Source organism: Elephas maximus, chromosome 2 (assembly GCF_024166365.1).
Source record: "Elephas maximus indicus isolate mEleMax1 chromosome 2, mEleMax1 primary haplotype, whole genome shotgun sequence".
Classification (NCBI taxonomy): domain Eukaryota; kingdom Metazoa; phylum Chordata; class Mammalia; order Proboscidea; family Elephantidae; genus Elephas; species Elephas maximus.
In genome coordinates, this window is record NC_064820.1 from 127,409,153 (window position 1) to 127,435,609 (window position 26,457).

Consider the following 26,457-nt stretch of genomic DNA (forward strand, 5'->3'; position numbering starts at 1 on the left):
CATCAGTTAGAAATTGGAACACGTAATGTACAAAGTATGAATAAAGGAAAACTGGAAATTGTCAAATGAAAACCAAACCGAACCCGTTGCCATTGAGTTGATTCTGACTCATAGCAACCCTATATGGAGCACTTAAAGATCAATATCCTAGGCATTGGTGAGCTGAAATGGAATATTATTGGCTATTTTGAATCATACCATCATATGGCCTTCTATGCTGAGAAAAACAAATTGAAGATGAATGGTGTCACATTCATTGTCAAAAAGAACATTTCAAATCTATCCTGAAGTACAACACTGTTCGTGATAAAATAATATATATATGTATACAGGACTACAAGGAAAACCAGTTACTATGACTATTATTCAAATTTACACACCAACCACTAAGGCCAAAGATGAAGAAATTGAAGATTTTTACTAAATTCTGCAGTCTGAAATTGATGAAACATGCAATGAAGATGAATAGATAATTACTGGTGATCGGAATGTGAAAGTTGAAACAAAGCAGGACCATTTGTTGAAAAATATGGACTTGTGATAGAAACGATGCTGGAAAGCACATGATAGAATTTTGTAACACAGACAACCTATTCATTGGAAATATCTTTCTTCAACAACATAAATGGCAACCATATGCATGGCCCTCACTGGATGGAATACACAGGAATCAAATCGAATAATCTGTGGAAATTGAGGATGGAGAAGCTCTAAATCATCACTCAGAACTAGGCCAGAGGCCGACTATGGAGCAGACCACTAACTGCTCATATGCAAATTCAAGTTGAAGCTGAAGGAAATTAAAACAGCCTATAAGAGTCAAAGCACAACCTTAAGCGTATCCCACATGAAGTAGAGACCACCCGAAGAATAGATTTGATGCCCTGAACTCTAATGACCAAAGACCAGGTGAGCTGTGAAATGATATCACGAACATCAAACATGAAGAAAGCAAAAGGTCATTAAAAAGACAGAAAGGAATGAAAAGACCAAAATGGATATCAGAATAGATTCTGAAACTTGCCCTTGAATGTAGAGTAGCTAAGGTGAATGGAAAACATGATGAAGTAAAAGAGCTGGGCAGAAAGATTTCGAAGGGCGAATCAAGAAGAAAAAGTAAAGTATTATAGTGAAATGTGCAAAGAACTGGATTAGGAAACCAAAAGATGAGAACAGGCTTGGCATTTCTCAAGCTGAAAAAACTGAAGAAAAAAATTCAAGCCTTTAGTTGCAATACTGAAGAACTCTGTGGGCAAAGTATTATACAATTCAGGAAGCATCAAAGGAAAATGAAGGAATATACAAGTTACTGTACCAAAAAGAATTGGTTGATGTTCAACCATTTCAGGACATAGCATATGATTAAGAATTGGTGGCACTGAAGGAAGAAGTCCAAGCTGCACTGAAGCCATTGGTGAAAAACAAGGCTCCAGGAATTGTTGGAATACTAAAATTGAGAAGTTTCAATGGATGGATTCAATGCTGGAAGCTTTCTCTCGCCTATGTCAAGAAATTTGGAAGACAACTGGCCAACTGACTGGAAGAGATCCATCCGTATTTGTGATCATTCCAAAGAAAAGTGATCCAAGAGAATGCAGAAATTATCCAATGATATCATTAATATCACACACAATTAAAATTTTGCCGGAAATAATTCAAAAAGAGTTACACCAGTACGTCATCAGGGAACTGCCAGAAATTCAAGCCAGATTCAGAAGAGGATATGGAATGAGGGATATCACTGCTGATGTTAGATGGATCTTGGCTGAAAGCAGAGAATGCCAGAAAGATGTTTACTTGTTTTACTGAGTATACAAAGACATTCAGTTGTGAGGATTATAACAAATTATGCATAATATTGTGAAGAATGGGAATTCCAGAACATTTAATTGTACTCATGAGAAACATATACATAAGCCAAGAGACAGTCATTCAAACAAAACAAGGGAATACTGCGTGGTTTAAAATCAGGAAAGGTGTATGTCAGGGTTGCATCATTTCACCATACTTATTAAATCTGTATGCTGGGCAAATAATCCAAGAAGCTGGACTATATGAGCAGGGCATCGGGATTGGAGGAAGACTCATTAACAACCTACGTGGGTGGTAATATGCACATGGTAAAACCTTGCTTGCTAAAAGCAAAGAGGAGTTGAAGTACTTACTGATGAAGATCAAAGACGGTAGCCTTCAGTGTGGATTATACCTCAACATAAGGAAAACAAAAATTCTCACAACTATACCAATAACCAACATCTTGTTAAATGAAGGAAATACTGAAGTTGTCAAGGATTTCATTTTACTTGGATCCACAATCATCACCCATCGAAGCAGCAGTCAAGGAGTCAGACGTATTACATTGGGCACACCTGCAGCAAAGGATCTCTTTAAAGTGTTGAAAAGCAAAGATGTCGCTTTGAGGACTAAGGTACTCCTGACCCAAGCCATGTTATTTTCAATCACCTCATATGCATATGAATGCTAGGCAATGAATAAGAAAAACTGAAGAAAAGTTGATGCCTTTGTATTATGGTGTTTGCAAAAAATATTGAATATACCATGGATTGCCAGAAGAATGAAAAAAATCTGTCTTGAAAGAAGTACAGCCAGAATGATTCTTAGAAGAGAGGATGGCGAGGCTGTCTTACACGCTTTGGACATGTTATCAGAAGGAACAAGTCCCTAGAGAAAGACATCATGCTTTGTATCAATGAAAGAAGAGAAGACCTTCAACAAGATGGATTGACACAGTAACTGCAAAAATGGGCTCAAACATACCAATTGTGAGAATGGCACAGGACAGAGCAGTGTTTCATTTCATTGTACATAGTGTTGCTATGAGTTGGAACTGACTTGACGGCACCTAACAACAACAGTCACTTTTCAACCGATTCCTTATAAGATGCTATGTTCATGTAGTAGCTCTCCAGTTTAGTTTTTAAGTACAAATAATTATGGGGTTATAGTTGTAAGTTTCAAATTGTTGACTGAAAAAAAAAAGAAAACTGTCCATATAACTAGAGTGTGATCAAAACATTGTGGACTTTTCTTTATTTCCATTCTCTTTGTATCTTTTTAACTTGGCCATTAGTCTCTGATGCATACTCATAAGACTTCAGGTTATGAAATAACTGCTTATTAGTTGAAATAATTGATCTTGCATATAGAATTCAAGTTTTTATTTGCCCAAATTAATCATTTATAAAATATGTTGTAATAAACCCTATAGATAAAATCGGCCAGAACATTTAACCTCTAAAAATCGCTGAAAAGCAGTACACACTAATGGTCGATAATTTATTGAAAGGCTGTTGTGACTGAAGCAAGAACATGATATTAGGTGCTGCTGAGTCCGTTTCAACTCATGATGACTCTATAAAACTATAGGACAGGGTAAAATGGCTCCTGAGGGTTTCCAAGGAGCAGCTGGTGAATTCGAGCTGCCAATCTTTTGGTAAGCAGCCAAGCTCTTGACCACTGTGCCACCAGTGCTCCGAAGCAGGAGCATAGTCACATACAATCTGTGAATGGCTTGTATTGGAATGGAAGGAGGGGGTATTGTAATCTAGGACAAAGGCTCATGGTCTAGGAAGACCCTTGCCCTTAGGGAATAGTCACCTAGCTTCTTTCTTTTGAGAGGCTCCTCTACCAGGCTCTCAGAGCTTGATAACAATATTCCTAGAAGTCATCTATTTTCACTAACTCTGAACTTGTGTCACATGGGGTCACTATGAATCGAAAATTGACTGGACAGCATCTAAGAGCAACAATAAACTTGTACTTACCAGACAACCTGTTATTCTAAAGTTTGTTTCCCAGAAGACTTTAAATACTGGAAGAATAATAGCTTGGACTAGCTAATTCTCAAAAACCCAGGCTTGTCGCCATCAAGTTGATTCCGACTCATAGTGGCCCTATAGGACAGAGTAGAACTGCCCCATAAGGTTTCCAAGTAGCAGTTGGTGGATTCGAACTGCTGACCTTTTGGTTAGCAGCCGCATTCTTAACCACAGACCACCAGGGCTCCATAGCCAGCTAATATGACCACGAAAATCAATCATCAGCTGCGTTTGTGCGTTAAGGAGCATTTTGGAATTCTGTGCCTTGTAAGTTTGATTAATGCAGGTTAGTCTCAAAATCTGCTCTAAAACCCTTGATAAGGTGGAGACCTGAGGCCACAAGAGCCACCACTAGGGCCCAGAGCTGCTCAGATTTCACAGAAGTGCAGATGCTCTTGAGTTATAGTCTGTATCTGTATTTCAAACCATAAGAAGCATTTTGAGAGAAAGAATGAGCCCTGGTGGCACGATGGTTAAGTGCTAGGCTGCTTACAGAAAGCTCCCAGTGGCTTCCAGACAGAGAGACCTGCCGATATGCTCCCATAAAGATTAAAAAAAGCCTAGAAAATCCCATGGGGCAGTTCTACTCTGTTACCTGGGGTCTCTGTGGGCCAAAATCTATCAACAACACCTGACAACACAACAACAAAATGACACTGAGAAACACGGTTTCTTTCAACGTTCTGGAAGAACAAAATCACTTTTAAAAAGAATTTCTGCCATGATTGCGCAGAACAGAGGGAAGAAAGAAATAAGCCATTGTATTCTTGCTGATAGAGCCCAGGAGTGGTGCAAATGGTTAATGTGCTCGGCTGCTAAGCGAAACGTTGGCGATTTGAGTCTACCAAGAAGTACCTCAGAAGAAAGTCCTGGCAATCTACTTCTAAAAAATCAGCTATTGAAAACCATACGGATCACAGTTCTACTCTGACACACAACTTTTTTTTTTTTAAATATCCTTGCAGATACCCTGAAAGACACTTTAATTTGGGGTTTTGTTTTTCGTGTGTGTTTCATTATTTTAATAGGGGGATATTTTTCACAGCATTGCTTATAAAAACTTAGGATATATTCAGCTTGGAAAACTTGCTGACAGATGCTTGGAGGCAGAAAAGTGTAGGAACTGGTGAAGTGGTGCACGACAGGGAACACCATGAAGCTAGAAATCTATGAGATGAAAATAAATAAAAAGCGTGAATCGAGACAGAAGAGAGATTAAAGTGGGAAGAGGGACAAGAAGACAAAAAATAGAGAAGAGGAAAAACAAACAGCCTGAGCAGTTAATATAAGTGACGCTCTCTCCAATTCAAGTTCATGTTCCCAACATTGCGATCCCAGGACAGGTTATGAATTTAGCCAGGCCCTCTTCTAGTTTTTTTCTTCTAGTGCCTGAACACACAGCACTGGGAAAGGCAGACAGTCTCCTTGTTCTCACAGCGCAAATTATTTTAGTGAGGGAAGGAGATAGGCACACACACACACAAATAAACAATAAATAATACATCAGGTAGATGTATATGAGATGTCAGAATGATTACGATTATCTGGTGGCGATGAACAGGGTAATAAGTGAAAATAACTTAGAGGATGGAGGCAGAGCAAGCTACTTAAGATTGGGTGGTCAGGAAACGTCTCCCTTGATGAGGTGACATTTGTGGTAAGATGTGACTTACAAAAAGGAGCCAGTCTTGAGAAGATCTCAAGGACAAACTTGCCAAGCATGGGGAACAACTGGAGCAGAGGCGCTAAGGTTAGAGCAAACTTGTCAGGCTTAAAAGTGCAAGCTGAGGCCAGTGGGATGAGAGCAGAATGAATCAGGGTATGTGTGAGGGGAGAGGAGGACAGAAAGGAGGCATGGGCAGATCATACAGGACAAGTTCTATACATCATAGTAAGGAATACAGGCTGATTCTAATTTGGAAAACTTTAGACAGGTTTGAGTAGTTACAGTGAAACTATACATGATCAAAATTCAGCTTACTTCTGGTGTTTTATAATATGCTAATTCACACAACTTGAGTCTTCAAAAGTCAGTGTAGATTCTTTTGGAAATGGAGAACAAATATCCTTAGATATTATTTTAAAACAACAATGAATTCAGTAATTTCTAAGCCAATTCCCAGTTCTTCAAAATACACTGGAAACCCTGGTGGTGTAATGGTTAAGATTGTGACTGCTAACTAAAAAGTCGGCAGTTTGAATCCACCAGGTGCTCCTTGGAACCCCTATGGGGCAGTTCTACTCTGTCCTATAGGGTCACTATGAGTCGGAATCCACTTGAGGGCAATGGGTTTGGATTTTTTTTTTTTGTTTTAAAATACTTTGACTTTTAAACTACATTCTGTTTCAGTAGAAAGCACAAAGCGGTTAGAACTAGGCATCTCTGGTTTATTCTGAGATGAAATATACTTTTTCCAAAAAAAAAATCACTTAAATATTCGTGGAAAGAATTTGAAAATGTATAATAAAGTAGTGCCATTTCTAAAGAGACTGAAGAAATAAATTAGACTAGGAATGAATTTGGCTGTCCACACCCAGATGAAGGAGAGACTGCCACCAACAGCAAGAAAAATCATGAGCCTCAGGCTAGAGTTTCTAGTTTAGGAACAAGTCCCCCACCTAAAGAAAGAGGTACTGGTATCAAAAAGTCAAGGAATAAAAAGACTAAAAACAAATATGTAAAAATACAGAAGGAGAAAAAAGATAGAAGAAATGAAGAGTCTAGTATCCATGGACTTTTCTTCTCAAATGGTCTTCAATTTCCATGCAGTTAACTTTTAGTGAAGGAATTTCAAGCTCAGATTTCTTTTCTGAGTAGAAAATGCCCAGAGAAATAATACTTGGCAACTGACTCACAACAAGATTATTTTGCTTTTATTTTTACCATATATGTGTTGTTATGAATTGGTCTGCCCAGAATATTTGTTGTTTCAAAAATGACTTTGATATTTTCCTATGTATTTTATGATTCAGAGTCCAAAAGTTATTTTATGAAATATTACTACTAATAACAGCAACAATAGAGATAAATGAAAAGAATATCCAAAATCTGTTAGAGTGGAATTTGTGAGTCATGCATCTTAGAAGCATAAATTAATATGTTTGATAAACTTACTGTATTTATTTAAAAACTCAATGAATTTGCATTTAAAAAATATCTAAAAGCATGTGATCTCAAATGCGAAAGATATGCATATTGTAGTGTTTTAAAGTCTTTCCCTTAGAAATATGTCCTACTACCAACCTGAGAGTCACTTTTTCATAATGTACTACCTCTCTCTTTTAATAGGTTTTGAGCAGCCAAACCATGATTTGTGGCATTATGGACAATTCAGTCATTCACTGTATATTGATGGTACCGAGGCAAAGATTTGAACAAAATGAGATATTATCCTAGCATATTGTTTCAAATAAGGCATTAGTGTATTTTTGTTCAATAAAGAAAAGAAGGAAGGTAGGACTCAGGAAAGGATGGAGGGAGGGATGGGGGAGGAAGTCAGGAAGGGAGAGAGGAAGAAAACTTTCCCAGAAGCATCCTGCCATTACTGAATTGATATCAATATAAATGCATCTCAATTCTGCTCAAAGAGCAACTTGGGGATCTTTAAAAAAGGGAGATACACTGAACTTATGGTATATTGGGAAAATGTAGGTTCTAGAGTCAGATGGACCTGTGTTTGGGTCCCAGCTCAACCTCAGCTTTTAAAGTGACTTTATGTATGAAGTGATGAATGAAAGAAGTGTTTGGAGACAAAATGGATCTCCCCTAAATTTACTGCATGTTGGCTAAAGGGCAGGGAGTAAAAGAGAAGATGGATGAGCAATATTGGTTCCTTTTCCTTCTTAACACAAGCTGTTTCTGCCATTAGTCTTCTTAAAAGGACTCTGCTTGTCTTATGTAGAATATGAAAACATGAACACGGTGACAACTCTATAAAAAAATATAATTATTTGATAATCTTAAATTCGATACCATACTGGCCTCTCAGAAAAACGTTATAAAATGTATGCAAGCAGACATCTTACATAGTAAATTATTTAGTTTGCAAAAGCAAAATCGTTTCTAAAAATACATATTAAATAAGATGTATTCATGAACTCTCTATTCCTTTGAATGAATAATTAATTCAGTAAATATTTTGATGTAATATTCTTCCCATTAAAATACAAACCTGAATATAATGTTGAACAGATGAATTGAGAATTAGAAAGTGCTTCAAGAAGATCTAAGACTTTCAAACTTTTCTGCCTTCAGTTTCTGTTCTAAGTACTCAAGGGGCTGTGTAATAATATCTATGCCTTTTGGGGTTTCAGTCACCTGACAGGGAGAAGAAGTAAATTCCAGCATACCTTAAGTAGACCAGGGTTGTTAGTGAAAAGGGTTGAAAATTTTAGGCTAACTTAGTCCTTCAAGTTCATGAGTTATAGTAACTTCTCAAAACTAATACTAGAAACTGGTATTCATCTAAATCTTATACAGCTTGTAGCATGTAGTTCCTCAGTGAGGAAGACAGGAAAGATCTAATGCTGGGTTGCTGACAGACCCTAAGTTTGGGGATATTTCATCTTTATATGAATTTTGGCCCAAAGTTATTTTTGACCAACACCAAGATGAACATTTATTCTTGCTGATTTTGTTTGTTGTTGTTGTTGCTGTTGGTTTGTGACTTCAGAGAGATCCCATCTGTTACAGAGTTGGACTGCCCCATAGGGTTTTCTTGGCTGTAATCTTACGGAAGCAGATTGCCAGGCCTGTTCTGCAGTGCTGCTGGGTAGGCTCAAACTGCCAACCTTCTGGTTACCACCCAAGTGCAAACCATTTGAGCCACCAGGGACTTTCCAAGTTGAACATTTGATGCGACAGTCAAGGTACAAGAATCGAGACAGATACATATTTCTGTATTTGAAATTCAGCTACAGATCTTAGATTCCATTTTGTATATATAAATTCTTCTCCTGATTTGGATGAAACAAGAAATGTGTGTTTGTGGGATTATTTTGCATAGGCGTTGGGGAAGAACTTAGAAAGAAATGGAGGCCTAATGGTAGTGAGAGGTTTGCTTTCAAGTGATGTGTGTTTTCACAGTCTTAAGATTTTTACTTTAGGGATTGTTCCCAAACAAATTCTCAATAAATATTAATCAGTTAAGAACAAATACTGCAGCTTCTTTTGTAATGAGCCCTTTTATTTAGTTATGTATTTTCTGATAGAAGTTTCTCTTTTTTTAATGAGGTCTATTTTACATTAAATTATATCTTTCTAGTCTTGTACTAAAGGAGCCCTGATGGGGCAGTGGTTAAGTGCACAGCTACTAACCGAAAGGTCGCCAGTTCGAACCCCCTACCTGTTCCTTGGTAGAAAAGACCTGGCTATCTATTCTCATAAAGATTTCAGCCTAGGAAATCCTGTGGGGTAGTTTGACTCTGTTCTATGCATTTGAATCAACTTGATGGCACACAACAACAAAAAGAAGTCTTCTACCCACCAATTCCTTCAGAATTGGCTATACAGATAAAGACTGGGGTTGGGTGGTAATGAAATAACAAGAATTTACACCTGTGCGTAACGGAAAATTAAAACTCAGTACTCTGAATTTCTTTATAAGGGCTTGCAACCTATGGACAGAACACATATTGACTGAATTCAATTGAAACAAAATCCTAGAGTTGAATCCTAAATATAGGTCTGATCTTGGCAGCTTCTCAGATCAGAAAGGATGAAGGAAACAGACAATTGGATGTCAAATTGAAGCAGACACTAGAATATCCTGGCATATTTGTGTCACTGCCAGGTGGTTTGCTGCTTGATGCAGATGCTGATTGTATTGCCACCTGGGGGCATGAATCATTGCTCGTGTCTCATATCATCCCCGCCATCTGTCGAGACAAGCTTGGCAGCACGGCTGGTGTATGAACAAGGATGTGGGGCAGAGACAGAGGCAGAGCCACTCTGGTGCATTCAGAGGCTCCATTATGGCTCCACTGTTGCCACTGTTTGAAAATTGAAGGTCTAGGTGTCTGCTAGCCTCAATGCAGGGCAGAGTACCCAAACATTGTGTGTTTGACAAGGCTTAGAATGCTGATAAAAGTGGAAATGGAGAAGATAGGTGAATCATCTGCACTAAGAACTGATAACAGAGCCCTTTATTGTCCCTTCAGACATCATTTTGTCCATTACCCCTTTAATATCCATAATCATCAGCTACTTTATGAAGAGGTATGCCTTCAATAATTAAGCACAAATGAGAAATGAGGTGGACATCTCCCTAAATTGCTTGCAATTCCCTCTTTGACAGAGAAGTCTCTAGGATAGGGCACACTAGACTCCTCCTAGGACTTGTAGGACAGCAGATACAGTAACACAGAATGCAGCAGAGGGTAGGGAAAAATAAGGTTGCTTGATCACATAATGGAAAATATGTTAAAGACTTTATTTCTCCATCAAAATTTCATCATCATAGTCAAGATGGAGCTACAACTATTTTGTTACCTATTTGGGGTTCATCTTGGCATAAACTTTTACCTGCATAAACATATGGGTGCGGAGAGGAAGAGATGGTGGACACCAAGTCTCTTTCTAGGTCCAAAAATAACTTCAGATAATAGCCTGGTAAAAGGCTATCTTAGGGGAGGACAAAAGAGACCTGGCAGCCCTATGGCCTCTCATCTGAGCAGTCAAAGGCCTTAGAAGGAAGTCTCATTTTCTGGGCCCCACTCTTGGGAGAAGGAAATACCCAGAACTAATCTGAGAACTTTACTTTGTCTTCTCAAGCTGCCCTTTGAAATCTTCTGTTTAGCTCTTTCACTTCATCATTTCTTCCATTGGCTTTAGCTGCTCTACATTCAAGAGCAAGTTTCAGAGTCTCTTCTGACATCCATTTTGGTCTTTTTTTCTTTCCTGTCTTTTTAATGACCTTTTGCTTTCTTTATGTATGATGTCCTGGATGTCATTCCACAACTCATGTGGTCTTCAGTTATTAGTGTTCAGTGTGTAGAATTTATTCTCGAGATGGTCTCTAAACTCAGGTGGGATATACTCAAGGTCATACTTTGGTCCTCTTCAGCTTCAACTTGAACTTGCATATGAGCAATTGATGGTCTGTTCCGCCATCAGCCGCTGCCTTGTTTTGACTTATAATATTGAGCTTTTTCATCTTCTCTTTACACAGATGTAGTCATTTGACTCCTGTGTACTCCATCTCATGAGGTCTACTTGTATAGTTGCAGTTTATGTTGTCAACAAAAGGTATTTCCAATGACTAGGTCGTTGGCCTTGCAAAATTCTATCATGCAATCTCTGGCATTGTTTCTACCACAAAGGCCATATTTTCCAACTACTAATCCTTCTTCTTTTCCAGCTTTCACATTCCATGCTCAGCATTTCTCAAACTGAAGAACTGAAGAAAAAATTCAAGCTTAGGGTTGCAAAATTGAAGGATTCTATGAGCAAAATGGAAACAATGGTGGTGTAGTGGTTAAATGCTATGGCTGCTAACCAAGAGGTGGGCAGTTCAAATCCACCAGGCGCTCCTTGGAAACTCTATGGGGCAGTTCTGCTCTGTCTTGTAGGGTTGCTATGAGTCGGAATCGACTTGATGGCAGTGGATTTGGTTTGGTTTATGAGCAAAATATTGAAAAACGCAAGAAGCATAAAAAGAAGATAGGAGAAATACACAGAGTCACTGTACTAAAAAGAATTTGTCGACCTGGAACCATTTTAGGAGGTAGCATATGATCAAGAACTGATAACATTGAAGAGAGACATCCAAGCTGCACTGAAAGCATTGTCAAAAAACAAGCCTCAAGGAATTCATGGTATACCATCTCATTGAGGGTCTTCCTCTTTTTCACTGACCTTTGGCTTTACCAAGCATGATGTCCTTCTCCAGGGACTGATCCTTTCTGACAACATGTCCAAAGCATGTAAGACACAGTCTTGCCATCCTTGCTTCTAGGGAGCATTCTGGTTGTACTTCCAAGAAAGATTTATTTGCCCTTTTGGCAGTCCATGGTATATTCAATATTCTTTGCCAATACCACAATTCAAAGCATCAATTCTTTTTCAGTCTTCCTTATTCATTGTCCATGGATATGATATGATTGGGAATACCATGGTTGGGGTCAGGTGCCCCTTAGTCTTCAAGGTGACATCTTTGCTTTTCAACACTCTAAAGAGTTGTTTTGCAGCAGATTTGCCCAATGCAATGTGTCTTTTGATTTTTTTTTTTAATTGAACTTTAGATGATGGTTTACGGAACAAACTAGTTTCTCATCAAAGCTAGTACACACATTATTGTGTGACATTGGTTAACAACCCCAGGACATGTCAGTGCTCTCCCTCCTCAACCCTGGGTTCCCTGTTACCAGCTTTCCTGTTCCCTCCTACCTTCCAGTCCCTGCACCAGGGCTGGTGCACCGCTTTAGTCTTGTTTTGTTCCATGGGCCTGTTCAATCTTTGGCTGAAGGGTGAACCTCAGGAGTGGCCTCGTTACTGAGCTGAAAGGGTGTCCAGGGGCCATACTCTCAGTGTGCATCTTTTGGTTTCTTGACTGCTGCTTCCATGGGTGTTGACTGTGGATCCAAATAAAATCAAATCCTTGACAACTTTGATCTTTGATACTGTGGACTGCCAGAAAAACAAACAAACCTGTCTTGGAAGAAGTACAGCTGGAAAACTCCTCAGAAGCAAGGATTGCTAGACTTTGTCTTATGTACTTTGGACATGTAATCAGGAGGAATCAGTCCCTGGGTAAGGACATCATGCTTTGTAAAGTAAAGGGTCATCAAAAAAGAAGAAGACCCTTAATGAAATGGAGTGGCACAGTGGCTGCAAGAATGGGTTCAAACATATCAATGATTTTGGCACAGGGCCGAGAAGTGTTTTGTTTTGTTGTACAAAAGGTCTCTGAGTCAAAACTGATTTGACATCACCAGTAACAACCTGATTAAGCATCAATAACAATCTGAAAAGAGTAACAATCTGAGGACAAAATCAAGTGAAACCAGAGTGGCCCAGCCATATGGCTCCTGACTAAAGATGGCCTCTACCTTTCTTGTGCTAAAAGCAAATAAAAGGCAATTTACCTTTTCAGTGAATTTATTCTTTTGCTAGACTACCAGTCCACACACTTGGATATCCCATTCCTGTAGTTTCTCACTATTAAATAGGCATAATGGCCTCAACTCTTAAATTCAGGAACATCTCAGCACTGACAAAGTTACATATGTCAAGTCTGCATGAGTCTAGTGGCAGAGTGAAACAATTAGTGGTGGTATTGATCAGTATGGACAGCTCTGCACTCAGCTGCCTAATATAGAAGGGCTGCTGGCATCAGCAATTCTGTGCAGTTTTTGTCTGCTGGCTGAGGTCTAGTGACCTGTGAGCAGATAGAAGACTTTCCCTAATACAGGGCTGCACAGAAGGAAAGGCCAAAGGAGGCTCTACCTGAGCAAGGCTAAGTGGTATAAAGGCAACAGATACAATTTGTAATTTTAGTTTCTGTACAGAATGAGTGTTCAGTGATAGTGAGCAGAATGGTGGCTCAAACATGCCCATTGTGTCAGCTAGACTTTTGTCCCTCATTGTTTTCTTCTTCACCTTCATGACTGAGAAGTCATGGGGTAGAGTAGAAAGACAGGTGCTTCAGATTTAGACAGTCATTAGGTTAAATCTTAATTCTACTACTTGCCAACTGTGTGAGCTGTAGGCAAATTACTTGATCAATCATGGCCTCAGTTTCCACACCTGTTGAATGGAGAAAGTCATACCAATATTCTGAGAGCCATTGTGAGAATTAAACTGAAAAGGACAAAGTGAGTATAATGCCTCATGTGATGTTGAAAGAACAGTAGCTGCTTAATGAGACGATGTTGAAGATTGATGGAATTGTTATTGGAGTGACGTTTAAACAGAATATCCATAGCTGTCCAAATAAGGTAATGGCAATAATACACAGATTACTGTGCCTACATTTATTGCACTCAGTGTGTGGTATCCACCAGCCTTAAGAGATATTAAGGTAATAGATTTACACAGATAGAAAAATGCCCTTAATTTGACTAGTATTTTCATAAATTTTCAGTCAGAAAATATTGCATTGCCTGAGAAAATGATAGGAAATATTAATAAAAAATTATGAAACAGATTTTAAATGCATCCATATTAGTTCTTCAGTGTAGTGTGCATGTGTGTAACGAAGTTCAAATGTGATCTCTGCATTCCTTCCTCTCCTGGTTTCGTCAGTATGATGGAGAATGCCCCTTCATCCCTGGGCAGCTGTCTCATAATTCCCTAAGACTGGGAGTGTCTTTAATTAGGTTTTTTACATTTATTTCTCAGTAAAACTTGTGTTGCTGTTGTCTAAGTTAAAGAGCAGACCCCGATTTCTTTTCTTCATTAAGAAAATAATCAACTATTATTGTTTGCTAAGAGATCGTTCCAAATGACTATATTTACTGCTTGTTAATATATTTACTGTTCTGGAAAATAAAAACTGCCAAAGAGCTACATCATGTAATGTAGGAAAATAAGCTATTAAAGGTTTTGAAGGCCAGAGACAAAATTAGAGATCAACCAACCACATTTCTAAATTGTTGATCCCGTCAAGATGATCATTTTAGTAGCATATAAAAGTGCCATTAATTCTTTTCTAAGAATCTGACATTATTAAGGTTATATGTTACTGTCAAGGAGACCGTCATTGTGTCTGTAGCAATACTAAGCAATGTTATTTTCTGAAACCTCCAAAATGTCTTCACTAAAAGAGGTTGTTACCACCTAAGGACCATCATGAAGGTAAATGCTACAAGGATGCATGGCAATCCATTAGAAATAACGGCAACAATTTATAACAATCACTTTCAAAACAATTTTGATGCAAATCATTTCTTAGACCCATCCCCAGCCCCTTACCAATATCACGGTGAAGTATTTGTTATGGATTGAATTGTGTCTCCAAAAACACGTGTTGTAAATCTTAACACCTATACCTGCTGAAGCAATCCCATCTGGGAATAGGGTTTTCTTTGTTAGGCTAATAATGTCAAATCAGTGTACAGCGTGGTTTAAGCCAATCACTTTTGAGGTATAAAAAGCAGATTAGGTATAGAAGAAGCACACGCAAACCGGGAAAGACTGATGCCCCATGGAGATCATCAAGGAACCGAGGTGGAGAAGCTGAAAGAGACAAGGATTTTTTTTTTTCCAGAGCAAACAGAGAGCTTCCCTCCAGAGCCAGCACCCTGAATTCAGCCTTCAAGCCTCCTGAACTATGAGAAAATAAATTTCTGTTCTTTAAAGCCACCCACTTGTGGTACTTCTGTCACAGCAATATTAGATAACTAAGACAATATTATAAAGAAAAATATTTGTAAGATTAAGGCCACAAAAACAGCTTCTAAAGTCAGCTTCCCTAAATCTTGTATTTTTTCCTTTCCTAATATGCCTTCATGACAGTATCCATCAAATTTATATATCCTTTGATTTATAGATATATTTACCTGTGTGTGAAATTACTTATATCAAGGTTATTCAATGCAGCAATGTCTATAACAGCACAAGATTGGAAACGATCCAAACACCCATCAATAGGGAACTGTTTAAATACATTGTTGTAATCTAATTATGCATTACCTTGGAGCTGTTAAAAAATATATATATATGCTTATTTGTGCTTAGAGCAACTCTGAAAAGACATTCCTATGCGTGCACACACACACATACACAAAATAGTGGTCATATGCAGTCAAGTAAATCTGGGTGGATGGAGAGTGTGACTGATAGCTGTAGACATTTTTAAATTTTGATTTTGGAGCCATGTAAATGTATTATCTATTTACAAAATTAAATTTAAAAATATAATTTTATGAGATCTTCTTGCATGAATTTTATTTTCTTTTACATTTCTTCAACAAGATTATGCTTTTCTACAAACCAAACACCACTGATTCAGTTCAAAGAAAGAATGATATATAAAATTAAGTATGTCTCTATGTGCTTTTCTAATAATTTAAAATAATCATTATAAAATTGATTTTGATGGTTGTGTCTTTGAACTATCTACCAACCCATATTAAAGGCTATATCTGATCCCAAAGCTGGAGAGACAGCATGGATGTTTTTCCCAGATGTAAACTTTTGAATAAAGAACTTGCTCATTTTTATCACTTATGAAGGCTAGATTTTCAAGCATGATAATACAAATAGCATGCCTATAATCCCCTTGTTAACTTTTTCAGCCTTTGCAACAAGCATGTTTTGTTGAAAATGACATTTAAGCAATATATCAAGTATGACTGAAATGAAACAATACAACTTTTTCAGTGTTTTTGAAAAAGAATACTGTTATGCCTGTATTTTATTATAAATAACCAGGTTCTGTCATAGTTTATCTTCTTGCCAGCAAATGAAGGACATTGTTTCATAAAGCTTCTAAAATGTACATGAATATTTAATTAAATCATATTTCTTTGAGAAAATAAAGTTCGTTCGCATTTATAGCAGACAGTTGTGAGGAGCTCATAATTGTCATAAGACCAGGGTAGCCAGTACCGGTTGCTTGTGGACCAAAACTCCTCAATTTTTAAAACTTTTTTTTAAAAAATAAACATACAATCATAGGTGTTCATTTACTTTAAAAATTCTAAAGATGAAGAAAATTATCGTCTATATATTTAAGTCCTTGTATAAATTACAAAACTCAAGTTTATGTTACAGAGTCCCTTCCCCATAGGAAGCATAAAGCACTTTTGTGGTACCTTTCACCAGTAAATATTTGTATCACATTGGATTTGACAAACAAAATAAAAGTCGATATTGCCTCTTTAAGCCCCAAGAAAACATTCTTCAAAGTCATCTCTTATAGTGAATGATCTTCAAAAGTCATTTGATTGCCATGGTTTAAATCAATCTCGAATAAAGATATAAAAAAGTAACACACATATTGACTTCAGTAGAAATCTGAAATATCAGTGAACTGCAGACTCTTCTTGCTTGAGGTCAACAAACACCCTTTGGAAGACAACCAAGAGTAGTTTAAGACCCAGACAACAAAATAAAATAACAACAATAATAATAATAATAATAAAATAAAAATAACAACAACCAACAATGAGGTAAACTCCCCTTAAAAAAGGCAATAAGTGTTGCCTGGACTGTCAGGAGAGAGTTCGATTGTACCTGACACCCAAATGTTTTTCTAACCAGAGCTCAGCCAGTTGCATGGTTGAGGCAAAAGTACTTGCCTTGGATCCTAAACACATCTTATACTGCTTAGGGTCCAAGTTAGGATCACAATGAACTGGATGGAAAATATGCACCACTCCTACTTCTTGACTTCTGAAGGGCCTTAAGCCAGATAGAATAACTTTATTGTAGAGATCTACATCTTCCAGGCCCCAGCCTTGTATTGAGGTATCAAATCCACCTGCACCCAGAAGATCACTTTTATAAATACATGTGATTCCATATCCATAGTCTCTCCAAAATCCAGTCTTCTTTGAGAAGACGAAATCATCATCGGTAGGAGGATTGCCCCCATTGGTTACCTTTGGGTCATACTGACTAAAAATGATGGGGTAGTACACCTGCTGTCCCTGAATTGTATTGTCTCTACATCGTTGGAGAAAGTCTCCTCTGAAGATCAAGTCAACATCACAAAATAGCAGCAAAGTGTTATTGTCAAACTTGGAAGAAGCCGTTTCAAGACCAAGACCCCTGGAAAACTCTCCCTTAATGGGGATCAGGGTCATTTCTGCATTAGGGTACTTGTTCTGATATTCCTTTATCAGCTCAATATGTTTGCTAGAATCTTGGTCAGAATCCCTACTGAAAAGGATGATAACCAGCTTTACATTCTGCTTTGGGATAAGACAAATATTTTCAAAGTTCTCCATGAATCTTGAGAAAATATCATACCTTCCTGTGAGAGGGACAAGAATGTGTATTTTCTTTTCATTTTGCCCTCCCTTTTCTTTGGCACCTTGAAAAGATGATAGTATCTTTAAAGAATTAGATATAAAGGAGAACAATTGAGTGTCACTGTTAATGCTCTCCACAAGGCTGTTCACATCTAGCTCTTCAGTTTCTCTGAAAAAAGGCTTGCTGAACAGCTGCTGAAGGTAGGCATGGCGCCTCACTGGCACAGTCAATTTCCTCCCCTTGTGCCTTTTGTATAAGAGGAGTAAATCCAAAATGTACTCCACCCCATGCATGGGATCAACCCTGCGGTAACCATACTGGATTTCCTTGAAGTCAATGAGCCGTCCTCTACTCTTGGCATTTTCATTGATCATCTCCATCACCTGTAGCACGGTGTCATCCAGAGCTGTTCTTAGGATGCTGTTGATGCTCTGTCGAGGTGGCTGATTCTCAGCTGCTGAGTAAAGGAGCTTCCCCGTCAGGAACTCCCATTCTATTACTTCATCTCTCTCCCGAGGCTGAAAGTGGTTGAAAGAAGGCATCACTCCCAGCTGCTGGTCCTCTTTGTTCACATCACTGTTACTGAGCTTGCTCATCAGAGCACTCTCTCGGTGCAGCAGGATGGTACGGTAGCGAAGTTCGGAAATCTTGCGGCTGAGCATGTAATTATGCAGCCTGTATTGGTATGCAGGCCTTTTGTTGGGATGAAGTGTTATGGCTGCATGGATTTTGCTATTGTGAAGGTCTTGGATATAACCCTTTCGATTATGTTCGTAATTTTCATGAAAGAGTTGCTGCATCTGAAAAGTAAAAGGAAGTAAAATGTTAGGATATTAAAAAAAAAAACTTCAAATATTTAAACTTAAATAAAAATTATTTATATGATATTTCATAACAGAAATTACTTATGGGATTTATATTAAATGAAATTAAAATACTTTCAAAGGTCAAATTCATATGCTCAAATACTGCAAACTAAACTTCTAGCTATAGATTTTGAAGTAAAGAAGCTCTGACCCTCTTTCACTCTAAAATCAACTCAAAATATTAAAGAAAACAAGAATTGATTATACCCATAGCCTCCATAATGGACCATTGAGAGGAGTGAGCTGGAAGAGAGGCTTATCTCTGTTAATGTTGGACAGAGTGGGCAGAGCATGGCTTTTCCAAAACAGGTAGTGCATCATGAGATGTGAAACCAATGACTTGTTGCTTGGAATGGCAACATCAGGCTATTTGCTGGAGGAGACTTAAATTTTATTGAGCATCCTGACAGACTATCTTTACAGAAAGTAAGCTCTTGGTAAGGCTTACTTTCTGTAAAAAAATGGAAACTATACTGATTTAAACTACTGATCTAAGGTATCATAAGCAAAATGTAACATATTTGATAACTTATGAGCTAAAGGTCTTTCTGCTAGTGTAGAACATAGTTACTACCTCAGGCAAAAACATAAATGAGGAAATATTCAGAGATATCAGACCAAAATTCAAGCATCGGTCTGACTCCTCTAGTCCCACTACCACATCACAATATAGCTAGTCAATCATGAAATCTCCATCAAACCCATTCAGATAAGTTCAATTAAAGACAGAGAATGGAGAAGGAAGAGGAGGAGGGTGGGAGGAAAAGAAGGAGGCAGCCGCAGTGGCGGTCTCTGCAAATATTTGAAGACTAAGAGGGAAGAAATATTTCAAACTTAAGAATACATACTAGAAACAAATAAAAATCATAGATAAATCAAATAAAATACAGCCTCTGGAAAAAAAGAAATAAAGAAATGAGCTTAAATAAGATAAAAATTAAACCAGTGGAGCTAAGCAAAGCAAAGAGAGAGATAAAAAACAACTCTTACAGAAATGATAATCATATTAGAAGAAGCAAAAAACACATTCGTGTAAAGTATAGGAAGAAGAGACTTGAGAAAAATTAGCAAAATACTAAAAGCAAAAAAGGCAGGTTAAAAGTTTTGAGAGATCTACCCATTTATAGATTTATACATATAAAATAGATCTAATATATATGGGTACATATTAAAGGGGATAAAAAAGATGTACATAAAATACATCTGAGGAAGCAAATACAGTAACTGGAAGAGAAAAAGTCAAAATTTTCATAGAAAATGTCCTTAAAATAATGTAAGATGTATATCTATGTGCAATTAGGTTAAAAAAAAAAAAAAGCAAAATAAACAAAATTGAATTTAGCTATAAGTAGGAAAAAATGAGTTTCACCACAGGATTCTCCATAGCAACACCCAATACTGAAAAATAGTGGAGTCATGCCCGGGAACACCCCAGGGAAGCAAATTAATGACGCATAATTTTATATTCAATTAAGCTAGAGCTCAAGTTTATTCCAACCAATATATGACTTAAGTATTACTGAAAAAAATGAACACCTTCTAACATGCAAGAACTTGTGGTAGATTTGTAGTGACAAATTCTGCAACACTCTTCCCATTGAGAGGGGAGATTTATGTCTCCCTCTCTTGAATCTGGGTGACTACTTTTAGTAATACAGTAGAAGTGACACAGTTCCAGATTCCAGATTGTCAGCTTCCACTTCCTGTCTTTTGGAGCTCTTACTCTGCAGAAACCAGCTGATATGTGAAAAGTATGATACCTTGAGTCTACCGTGCTGTGAAGAAGCCCAAACTAGCCACATGGAAAGGTTCAGTGGAGAGAGAGATTCCACCCTAAGTGAGCGAAGAAACTGTCGGACTATTCCAGCCACAGTCATTATCTGATTCCAACAGCATGAGGGGTGAAGAATGTTGAATATATGATGGACTGCCAGAAGAACGAACAAATTTGTCTTGGAAGAAGCATAGCCAGAATGCTCCTTAGAAGGGAGAATGGTGAGACTTTATCTTACATACTTTGGACATATTACCAGGAGGGACCAGTCCCTGGAGAAAGACATCATGCTTGGCAAAGGGTCAGCGAAAAAGAGGAAGACCCTCCATGAGATGAACTGACAGTGGCTGCAACAATGGGCTCAAAGATAGCAACAATTGTGAGGATGGCGCAGGACCAGGCAGTGTCTCGTTGTGTCGTACATAGGATCGCTATGAGTGAGAACTGAATCAAGAGCACCAAACAAGTGTAAATTACAGTTCAAGGATTTGCCAACTTCCCCCTGAAATTGTTCTTTTTATCTAGGAATCTTTACAAAATGAGAGCAGCACCCTTTGTTTGGCTTGCTTCATCTCTGCTCATTTCTAGCAATGCTTGGGAGCAATTACAAATGTGGCCACATTCACTCAGGCTTCAATGTACCTAACATGCCATTGAGGTACCTTCTCCTAACAGGAGTCCTCATCATTTTCCTGTAAGCACTACAACTTATGGTGGGAATTTAGGAAGCCAAGGTTCAAGAGGCTTAAGTTATTTAACCAAGGGTCTACTGAATGTCATGGGGAAGTTAAAACTAGAATTCTTGTTATTGGCAGTCTTGTCGCTTTACACACTATGTTTCGAATGGAAGAACACTGATTTAAGAAAAATCATAAAATTTACTTTAAAAACTATATTAGATTATTTTAAATAATTTGATCCCCTTAATTTTAGTTGGCTTCCTCTCTTTTAAGGAATTATCAGTTGATTCCATGGCACTTCCACAGCCTCCACAGCCTGGAATACACTCCAGTACACTGAAAGGGAAAATCATTTCACAATAGCAAAACCACAGCAGCAGTTAACGCCGGTGTGTCCTGATTGACTCCACTGCATTAAGTGGAGAACCTGCGATTTCACCCTGTGAGAAGGAAATTATTTGAGAAGCTATAGAAAAATCTATGACAAAAATCAGAGAGAAGAAGAATAAATGCTGAAAGAAAAATGTTATATTATTAATCTTCTACTTTATATTAAGCTCCTATTACAGCTCCAGTGGTCCTAGTAGATTTATAAATTATGAAAAGACAACATAGGGAATTTCTGGAGTGATCACAGTTCTGTAAATCAGGAACTTCTACTTTTCAAATTATAATTTTAAAATCCAATAAGGAATTGACTGCAAACAGGCACGAGGTAACTTATGGGGTGACGGAAAGTTTCTAAAACTGGATTGTGGAAATGTTTGCACAATTTTGTAAATTTACTAAAAATCATTTAACTGAACACTCACAAGGAGAGAATTTATATCATTCCTCAACAGAGCTATTAAAACAGTAAGAAACGTTAAAAAATAAAATACAGCAAACTCCAGCTTTCAAAACAAAGAACTGAAATGATACATAGTCAGCAAAGTATGTACAGAATTTCCAAGGGCTGGTGAGGTTGAACTTGATCATCTGAAAACAAGTGGAGACAAAAGACCAAGCAGAGAAATGTCTGTGGCAAAAGGGTTCAAGGGCAGTAGATCTCAGGAAGTACAGGAAAAATTACTTCCTGAAAATGTAGAGCACAAAATCTATTGGGTTTATAACTCCGGGTGCAGGAACTGAGGTGAGATGGGCTGGCAGAATAAGTGACCCAAGGAAAACTTTTGTTTCAGAGAAGTAGACGAGACAAAGCTACACAAAGAATTAAGCAGTTTAGCCATATTTTCAGGAAGTACATTTAGTTGGAGGTAGCAGAGAAGATCAATGCCTTTCTTTGAGGAAATCAGCTAGCCTAGAACTGTAACAAACACCCTCATCAATACAAATATATTATGAAGAGCTCATCCAGGGAAAGTTAATTTACTTAAAGATGAGTCATCTTTCTAAAATAGGAAAATAGTACAGCGCTGACATAAATCTCTGTACGAAAAAATAGATTAGATGAAAAACTCTCACTGCCCCCATCCTCCCCCCAAAAAAGACATGGAACTGAGGAAAACATTAAGCAACTGTTCTAAAAAAGATAATGAAGTATTTGCTTCATATATGAAACAACACTGGTAGCATAGTGGTTAAGAGCTACGGCTGCTAACCAAAAGGTCAGTGGTTTGAATCCACCAGGCGCTCCTTGGAAACTGTATGGGGCAGTTCTACTACGTCCTATAGGGTCGCTATGAGTCGGAATCGACTCGATGGCAATGGCTTTGGTTTTTTTGGTATGAAACAACACGGCAGAAATACAAGTTTTCAGGGATGTGATGTTAAGATGAACGTCAGCTCACAGAACTAAGAATGAAAGTAAGCTACCACCTAAAATAAAAACTGGAAGAAAAAAAAGACGTGTAAAACTCAGTAAAGTACAGACAAGATGGAAAGCTAAAAACATAAAATGGAAATAAAGAATTACAATGGATTAGAGAGTAATTATAGAAGGTAGGCCAAGAGGAGCCAAAAAACATAACTGGAGTGACTGAAGACAACGGAAGAATTATTTACAGATACAATTCAAGAAAACAATTTTGAAATAAAAGAGATGGCAGTGGGTTTTTGGGTAGTATCTGTGTAGGGAAAAAGGCCTGGTAACCTAAAATACAAAAAAACTAAACTTGTTGCTGTTGAGTCGATCCAGATTCAAATTGACCCTATAGGGCAGAGTAGAACTGCCCCATAGAGTTCCCAAGGAGCACCTGGTGGATTCGAACTGCTGACCTTTTGGTTAGCAGCCATAGCACTTAACCACTACGCCACCAGGGTTTCCCCTGGTAACCTACTTCTGAAAAATCAGCCACTGAAAACCCTATGGAGCACAATTCTACTCTGGCACACATTGGGTCTCCGTGAGTAGAAGTCAACTAAACGGCAACTGGTGGTGGGAGTATTTCTGCTGAGTCCCTAGATGGTGGAAACAGGTAAGTGCTCAGCTACTAACTGAAAGCTGGCAATTCGAATCCACCCAGAGTCGACTGGAAAGGAAGGCCTGGTGGTCTACTTCCAGTCACAACCATGGAAAGCTTTGTGACTCTGAAACACATGAGGTTGTCATGAGTTGGAACTGACTCAACAGCAACTGGTTTTTTGTTTCGTTTAGTATCTATGTATTAAATCCACTCGCTGTGCGCCAGAGACAATTAACCCAGAAAGTTCAACCCTGACACGTATCTTATTAAAGTTGTTAGACATCCCGTGATAGGTAGGGAGAAGTAGGGTAGGGAGCTTTTTTGTTTTTTTTCCATTATAAATCTAAAAGCATCACCTACATTTTGGACCAATATACGTATGATAAAAATGAGTTAAAATAATCTCCACAGTATGTAGATTTTGATAAACAGTACCCACATCCAGGAGCCCTGGTGGCTCAGTGGTTAAGAGCTCGGCTGCTAACCAAAAGGCCAACAGTTCCAATCCACCAGCCGCTCCTTGCAAACCCTATAGGGCAGTTCTACTCAGTCCTAAAGGGTCACTATGAGTTGGAATCGACTCGACGGCAACAGGTTTGATTGGTTTTGGTATCCATGCCCAAGAAACCTATGTTTTAGTATAAATTTTTCCAGTATCTTAAAGAAAGGACTCTAAACCGGTTAAGAAGGAATTACTGCATTTACCTATTCTCACTTTAAGACGCTCAGGTACTTTCTTTCCTAGCAACTCCTCCCTTTTTCCCTAGGCAAGCAGTGCTGTCCTATTTTCACTTTCATCCATTCTGTCTACACACTCTATAAACTCAGAATCATATCACAAATGCCATCATCTTTTCCAACTACCTGTATAGAATTCCACTCTTCAAATAATTTGAAATCTTCCAAGTGTACATTTTAATGGCTTAATGGCTCGTACTAAACAGGCACTTGACATTTCTCTCCTATGAGATTATAAACACTCTGAAAGAAATGGATGGGCCTTTTTCATTTGTACATCTCACTATAACTCAGGGAGGCAGTGTGCACTGCAATTAGGTGACCAGATTCTGGAGCCAGATTGCCAGGGATGGACCCAGCTCTAAGATATATTAACCATGTGAACTTGTACAAATTGCCTAACTACCATTTGTAAAATGAGGACTATAATAGTAAAATTTGTAAAATGAGGACTATAAAAGTATCTACCTCATGGGGTTGCTGCGAGGACTAATTGAGTATATGCATCTGAAGTTAGAAGTTGGCACACAATAACTATGCAAGTGTTAGCTACTATTTTTCTTGCTGTTATTATTATTTGTTTTTACTATTATTCTTAGTGGATTAAGTTTTCCCTAGAAAATCATTCTACTATGCTAAGTATTGCCATCATTTGATTTAAGATCACCGTCTAAAATTCTGAAACTGAACTGTCATGATGAAGTATTTTTGTTGAAATGAAGGGAGAATAAGAAGCCATGCTATTATCGGGAAAGCTGTACCTAAACATCTTTGATGTCTTCTATTAAGGAAAAGCAATGCATTCTTTGTTCTCTATTAAAAGTAAAATTTTCTTAATTTATTTTTATAAAGAAGTTATTTCAATCTGGTGGAAATTCTTTCCTTCCCATTATGCCACCAGATTTTTTCTGAAGAGAAAGAATTCTACAACTTTAGAAAATTCTATTTGAGTCTCTGATATGAAGTTAAGGTAGATTTGGGAAATGAAGGTGTCTTAGCTATCCAGTGCTCCTATAACAGAAATACCACCAGTGGATGGCTTTAACGAATAGAAATTTATTTTCTCACAGTTTAGGACGCCGGAAGTCCAAATTTAGGGTGCTGGCTCTAGGAGAAGACTTTCTCTGTCCTGGCTCTGGAGGAAACGCCTTGTCTCCTTTGAGCCTTTGCTTCAGGGGGAACATGGCACCTATCTTCCCCCATCCCCACTTGTCTAATCTGTTCCTTTTTATCTTTTGTAAGAGATTGACTCAAGACACACTGGACACTAATCTTGCCTCATTAATGTAACAGAAAACTCATTACCAAATGGGACTATAACCACAAGCATAGAGGTTAAGATTTACAAAACATATTTGGGAGGGACACAATTCCATCTATAATAGAAGGTATTCTTAAATATTAACAATAAGGTTCTTAAAGAGTGTCTTCCTTCTCTGGCATAATGACACAAAGGAAATGGTACCTGATTATAGATATTAAAAGGAAGAAATAATTTTGGGAAGTATATATATATGTGTGTGTGTGTGTGTGTGTGTATATATATATACACACAAAACAGTATGGCGTAGTTCTACTCTGTCCTATAGGGTCCCTGTGAGTTGGAATCGATTAGAGAGCAACAGGATTTTTTTTTAATACACATGTATACACACACACACACAAATAAATACAAGAAAACTGGGGAAATCTGAATAAGAATGGTGGATTATATCAATGTCAATATAAAAAAACCCACCAGTGCCATCGAGTCGATTCTTATTATATAATAATGTCAACATACTGGTTATAATATTTAACTATAGTTGTATACTATGTTACCACTGTGGTAAACTGGACAAAGGGTATACGGAAGCTCTTTTCTCTCTCTTTTTAACAATTATAAGGGAATCTATAATTATTTCAAAATAAAGGTTTAATATAAAAAAATCACGAGGCAAAAAAAAAAAATCACTAAATGGAATCTGAAAATCAATTATTTTGGCACTTAAATTACTGCCAAAGTATACTTTAAAGCAGGTCTTGAAAATCTGTGGTCCGAAGGATGCAGGTGTGATTTTGTTTTTTTTTTTCTTGGCCAGCCCAGTGTTTGGAATGAATTCAAATTTGGAAAAACTGTTAAATGAGCATTGCATTACCAGTCATTTATGGTCCCATCAGCTCTAAGTTTCACGCATTTGAGATACCTGAAGGTATTTGGGTTCTTCGACATCCCTTTATAGTAACTTAAACAAAAA

At 37.7% G+C, this 26,457-nt stretch overlaps 1 protein-coding gene across 1 annotated transcript in view; it reads right to left on the reverse strand.

Moving 5' to 3' along the window:
• Positions 1 to 16,192: 16,192 nt before the first annotated feature.
• The window catches only part of CHSY3 (chondroitin sulfate synthase 3), a 285,846-nt gene continuing 275,581 nt past the window's right edge, over positions 16,193 to 26,457 (reverse strand). Inside the window, exon 3 of the mRNA XM_049873137.1 lies at positions 16,193 to 18,557. Within this exon, the coding sequence (XP_049729094.1) occupies positions 16,995 to 18,557 (1,563 nt within the window). The 3' untranslated portion in view covers positions 16,193 to 16,994. The remainder of the gene's footprint in view (positions 18,558 to 26,457) is intronic.